Source organism: Apus apus, chromosome 4 (genome assembly GCF_020740795.1).
Source record: "Apus apus isolate bApuApu2 chromosome 4, bApuApu2.pri.cur, whole genome shotgun sequence".
Lineage (NCBI taxonomy): Eukaryota > Metazoa > Chordata > Aves > Apodiformes > Apodidae > Apus > Apus apus.
In genome coordinates, this window is record NC_067285.1 from 8,767,388 (window position 1) to 8,773,615 (window position 6,228).

The 6,228-nt window shown below is 40.0% G+C and overlaps 1 protein-coding gene across 4 annotated transcripts in view; it reads left to right on the forward strand.

Annotated features, from left to right (window-relative positions):
* Positions 1-5,991, forward strand: part of CCDC186 (coiled-coil domain containing 186) — a 36,194-nt gene extending 30,203 nt beyond the window's left edge. For all 4 annotated transcript variants that reach the window (XM_051618183.1, XM_051618182.1, XM_051618185.1 and 1 more), the window contains 3 exons: positions 48-258; positions 1,284-1,503; positions 2,132-5,991. In XM_051618183.1, coding sequence (XP_051474143.1) covers positions 48-258; positions 1,284-1,503; positions 2,132-2,215 — 515 coding nt within the window. In that variant the 3' untranslated portion in view covers positions 2,216-5,991. The remainder of the gene's footprint in view (positions 1-47; positions 259-1,283; positions 1,504-2,131) is intronic.
* Positions 5,992-6,228: the final 237 nt, after the last annotated feature.

The window sequence follows — 6,228 nt, forward strand, 5'->3', positions numbered from 1 at the left end:
TGGTATGACAGCAAAATGAGCTTTTACAAATATGGATGTATTGGCAGGGTCCCTCAACGCGCGCAGCAGCAATGAGGATCGGTCACCTGAGAACACAGGATCTTCAGCAGCTGTGGATAGCTTCCCAGAGGTGGACAAGTCTGTCTTGATTGAGCGAATCCTAAGGCTACAGAAGGCACATGCTCGAAAAAATGAAAAGATGGAGTTTATGGAGGATCACATTAAGCAACTGGTGGAAGAAATCAGGAAAAAAACAAAGTATGTTCTGAGTTCTGTTCAGACAGGTTTTCAGTGTTGAGCTGGTTCACTAGACAAGAATTCTGGATTTTATGTAAAACAAGTAATTGTCTAAATGAAAATCTTAAAAATAAACTGCAGTGACAGTAGATCTCAAAGGTAGGCTTAGTCTTGGGTTGTTGTGTTTTTTAGCTCCTTATCTTTCCCCACCAGTTACAGTAATTGCTGAGTTGTTTACTGCTGTATTTTTTCAGGAGGAATAGAAGGGAGCTAGTGTTTTTGGTAGCAAACTGGTCAGCAGGTGGCTGATTTGAGGTGCAATGCTGCCACTAGCTACCAGAGTCCATTATCTTCATGTTCTTGGAGAGTGCTGATAGTGTTTGCTTTGGAAGGAGAATCTGAATAATTCCAGATGGTAGTCTGGGATGTGTATCAAACAAACAGTGTATCTGAGGCAGAGGTGGTCTGTATTGAATGTGTGAGTCAAAATTCCACTTACATGGAAATCTCATCTTACAGGATGTCTGGAACTTCAGTTAGGAGGGGAAGAAATGGTAGCATGTACCTTGCTCTGGGAAGTTCAGTGATCTGTTAAGTACAGCCTTTGCTTAACAAGCTTGTACATTTATGCCGTCTGGTACCATTTCATAGAACATGATCACAGCCTGTGAAAGCCCTTGGGCTGAGACTTTGTAATTTTTGTCTCATCTGTAGAAAGCTTAAGGTTCTCTAGATAGGGTCTCTCAGTAAGGAAAAGTAGAGAGAGATTTTTAAGCACCTTTTTTTGTTCTAGTAGAAATATTACTTTCTCAAAGTGCTTCTAAATTGTAGTGACTCAGCTCACCAGCATCTGCTGTAGCTCTTGGGCTTACCCAGGTATCCCTCTGACCTAGAAATGGCAGGAGTTGTTTTTTACTGCCTTTTCAGTAATACAGTACTGCTTGAAAATAAAATAATTCTTGTATCAGGAACCTGAATTTACTTCAGTGTCTGACTTTGCACTGCCTTGTAACGCTATGATGTTATTTTATTTTTCCCCCCCTCAGAATTATTCAGAGTTACATTTTGCGGGAAGAAGCTGGAACACTATCATCAGAGGCCTCTGACTTCAACAAAGTACACTTGAGTAGACGGGGTGGGATTATGGCATCTCTGTATACATCTCATCCTGCAGATAGTGGTCTCACGTTGGAACTCTCCTTAGAAATAAACAGGAAGCTGCAGGCTGTGTTAGAAGATACATTACTGAAAAATATTACATTGAAAGTGAGTAGCTATGCCAGTTCTTCCACGTATTCTTGTGGTTCTGAGGTACAGCTTTCAAAGAGATGCTTGCTATTGAGAGGAGGAAGCTTTTCAGAAGTCAGCATATTGTGAATTGGTGCTGCTGATAGCGTTGAATTAACCAGAATTCTGTAACATGAGGTAACACTGAGCCTCTGCTTTGAGACCCTTGCAGTGTGCTGCACTAATGGGCTGCTTCTTGAAATAAGCTCTGGGCTGCCTGTGCATCCAGTGGAGAAGGGTCTGTCCGTGCTGCACAGGGAAATGTTGTGCAGGCTGCCAGCTGCACTGCAGTGTTCTGCAGGAGTTGGAGATCTCTTCCTGAAATTATCATACCCCTTGAATCGTGTACTTCCTAGACAGCCTGTAGAATATTAGTAACTGCAAAAAAAGACTTGCTGAGAGCTTTGCATCCTTTATTGAAATGAGCTTGGTTTTCTCCAGCTCTCTCTAATCATTTGTGCTTGTTCTGGATATTTGAAAGTATCAACCTGCTGACCTAGACAGTAATTTCAACTTACTAGTGTGTTTTCTGCTGATTGACTGATTTTCCCTATATAACTTACCCTGGGGTTTTTTTGTGTTTTGTTTTATTTTTTTTCTCCTAAAGGAAAACCTTCAAACTCTAGGAACAGAAATAGAGCGGCTTATTAAACACAAGCATGAACTGGAACAGAGAATAAAGCAGACATAACTAAAACTTTTATGGAATAACCAATATGAAGAAGCAGAAAAGGCAGGTGCCACAGACCACTGGTTTTTACATTTTTCCTGAAATTTGATTGCCTGCCAGCACAAGCATCTGGTATTTCGGGTACACAGCCTTTAACCTGAAAGGCTTACTTGTGGGAGGGTTGGACATCAACATGGTTCTGTCTACCCAACACCAGCCTGAGGTGTTTCTGAATTTTACTACATGCTACATTTATCTAAAACTTGTATTTGAAATGATGTACAGATGCTTTGAAATACATACTGTGTTTTGAATGAGTTGCAGTGAGGCTGCACTGCATAATTAATCAGTCTCTTAATGATGAAGCTTGAAGAAAAATAAAACCAATTATGTCTTAGTTGCTGTTGAACGTATCCAGTGTTACTGAGCTTTAAGGGCTTTCAGACATTATTTCCTTTTGCATATTATTTGTGATATTCAGGTTGACACAGCTATTGGCTTCTAAGTGGTGGCCATAATAATGCATATTTTCTGTTCTAGGTTATCATTCAACTAGTCAGTTTCTTTGTTGAAAAGAAGTGAAACAGCTGTAAAACTAAGGGATTAAGGAGCTTTCTGATTCAGTGGTTGAGTATGCATAATTGAAACAAAAATAAATTTGACAAATCCTTGATATTTAGACATGGATCTAAAGAATTCTGGTATCAGATAATTGGTTAATAAAGTTCTCTGGCCTTGTGCATAACTAACAGCTTTTAAAAAGTAGGAGTTTTAACTGGCCATTGTTATGTTGTACAGGTACACATTGTGATTACATTGGTTTTGAGAGGATAAAAAAATCTGTTTTCTAAGATGAATGGAAGCTAAATTATTGAGATAACAGTGGGTAGACCAGTTAGTGGAAATAATTATAAGAAATGGGAAATATGTCTAGATCGGATTTTAGTCTATTGGTTGGACTGTGAAAGTAACACAGAAATCTGTGTGACTCCTTAATTTTACTGGTGTGAAGAGTAAGTTGGTCAAAATGGCATCAGCTGAAAACTGCTACTTAGCCTTTCAGTGGCTGAGAGGGTGATGGAGGAGGAATATCAAGGTGACAAGATTCTGGTTAGTTACAACATCACATCCACATTTTAATTTCAGGATAAGTAATTTACAGGATCTAAAATATCTATATTCCAGCAGTAAATGCATAGCTCTCTGTATTTATTGCCTTTTGACCAAAATGGATTGAACAGTTCATGGTGTAAATATATACTTTTGGTCTTTTATTAAATACTTGAACTTCCTATTATAATGAAAAAATATTCAATGTACATTTACAATAGCAATGTTTTAGCTATTTTAATTAGGATACTTGGGGGGCCGAGGGGAGGGAAATAATCTGTTTTACTGCAGGCACCATTTGCTGCATCATGGACAAAACAAGGGGCCTGAATCTGGCAGCACAGGGAAGGATAATGTGTCAAAGGATCTAGGTGACTTAGGGTACTCCATTTTCAGGTGCCACTGAGTCCCTGGAGCTTTGGAGTAGTTCAGTTCGAGACAGTCTTTGTTTTTGCTTTAATAATAGGCATCTGAAAGTTCTTGTGGGATCAAGACCTGATTTGTGGTCCAGAGAGCTTCAGAAGTCTTGGATGGCAGGTCCCTTCAGTGTCAAAGGTTTAAGTATTTCCTTACAAAGGGTGGGTGGAAGCAAATTATTTAAAACCTCACTGCGCATTGTAGAAACTGTGAGCCTTTAGTCTGGGTGGGGTTTTATACATATATTTTTGTAATTCCTGAGAGCAATGGTTATCTAAAGTGTTAGGGAATTTGGACCAGTCCAGCCATGGGGCTACCTCTGCTTTACTGTTAAGTGATGTGAAGAGGAAAATACCTGGCTCTGCTGAAACAAATTTGTCACCAGCTTCCAGGAAGTGAACAGGCAGTTGTTCTGGACTGAACTAGATCTTCTGCTGAAAGAAAGTATTTAGAACTATTTGCATGTCAAAACATAGCTTTAGCTCTTGTATGTTTGTGTTTTCATGCTTTAATGTACCAGGTCTCTGGATATTTTCAGGCATTCTGCTGAATGACTCCAGTATTTTAGATACTATGTTAATATTGTAATCATTTAATGTACATTCTCCAGGTGTACAATGTGAATGAAGGAGAGGTGTGGTGCAGATGGATTAAGTGCAATGACCTTGTGGAAATTCTGATTTCTTTTTGGCATGGTTGTTTCTCCTTTTAAGTTATTCAAGAAACCTAGTTAGTTGTCCTCCTGCCCTGCTGGAAATGCTGCTTCCTTTCTGTAGCACTGGTAACTTTTTAGACTTCTTTCCTTTTTTTATGGAGACACACAAAGCAACCAAGATACCCCATCAGTTATTGTGCACAGTGTTTTCACGGACCGAAGTCGTCTTCTACAGGTGTAATTTTAAATATACCTGCTGGAGATGGAAATTTCATTCTAGCTCACAAATGACTATCCAGTAAATGCAGGTGATGTGATGAATGCATGACAGGGTCAACCAGCAACTTTGATTTTGCTCGTTCCTGAGAGGCAGTGGTGTATTAGCTGTAAAATGTTACTGGCAAACCTCCTGCCTGTTGTTGTCAGGAATGTGGTATTGTTGGTGCAGGTGACAAGAACACTTCTGTGAAAAGGTGTGTTTCTGTGGGGTGGTTGGCACAGGTGAGCACCAGCTGGTGCAGGTGCAGGGCTTGTGTAGCAATTGCATCTCACTTGTTCTTGTTTTGGAAACTTTTTGTTATGAACCTGCGATTGAAAACTGTCCTCAGATAAACTGAATTTTAGAGATAAACTGATTTTGGAAGCAGCCTGGAGCAGTCAGCTGCTGTCATTGAAATTCAGTGTCCTTCAGACACGTACTTGCCACAGGCTACTTTTGAAACTTCCAGGCTTACAGCTAGTTGTGTCCTACAGGCTTAAACATCTGTTTCTTGAATACTCAGGGTGCTCTTTTAATACAAACATTGCACATCCAGATGTTGTTAGAGGCCCTACAGAAAGCTGCCTATGCTTTTACACCCTCTGTAAAATCTGTTGCTGTTGTTTAAAGCCGGACCCTCTGAACTGAAGAATACCATTCTATGCTAGAGAAATCACTGGCTTTCTGCCACACTGGCTTGTGCAATATTTTTTATTTTAGTCTCCAGAAAACAGTGGAGATCAATTTGTTCCTCAGGCATGGTATCACCTTCACTGCAACACCTGCAGGATCTCCAGCTAATAAAACTGAAGTTACTCTCTTGAAAGATTTTTCATTGCGATATTTTGGTTCATAACTAAAAAGTAAAATAATAAAAAAATAAAAAAAATCCAGTCGCTGGTTTCTGCTGAATCAAACGTAAAGCTGAGTTGCCCGCATGTTGCCAAGACTGGAATCTAGGGAAGGGATTCAAGAGATGTACAAGGCCTGTCCGAGTGGGCTTCCTCCCTATCCCTGGCATGAAACAGCTGTGATGGTGGATGTCAGCAGTAGGTGGCACTCGAAATCAGATGAACTGTGTCTCCACAACGACCTGAAGCCTGTGGAACGGCAGACAGCTGCGTTGCAGCAGGGGGATTTGGGTGGTATTCCGAGTTTTTCCAAGGTGGATGGGGGTTTTCCTTCCTATTTTCGTGTTCTAACTGAAACTATGTTGAATCTTCCAATATATGTTTGTATGTTGTTTGTCTGTTGATTTAATTTTGTAGATACCTGTTGCTGTATAAAGTTTTTGAAGATATCACTATACATTATGTATATATGGTACTTTGAAATAATAAACATACAAATGTGTGAGAGGCTGGTCTGGGTCTGTGGTTTGTACCACTGCAGATTTACAGATTTACTGCTGCCTATTTCGAGGTTGTGCTGACCACTCTCCCTTGTTTGACAAGAATTTGACAAACCTACAGTCCCAGCAGCAAGGGCTGGTTCCCTTGGCCACAATTCTTTGCTGCTCTGGTTTATTCCCATGCAGAGGCTGAATGTGGTTTGGTTTATTAGCCATGATATTGCTGTTTTGAAAAAAAAAAA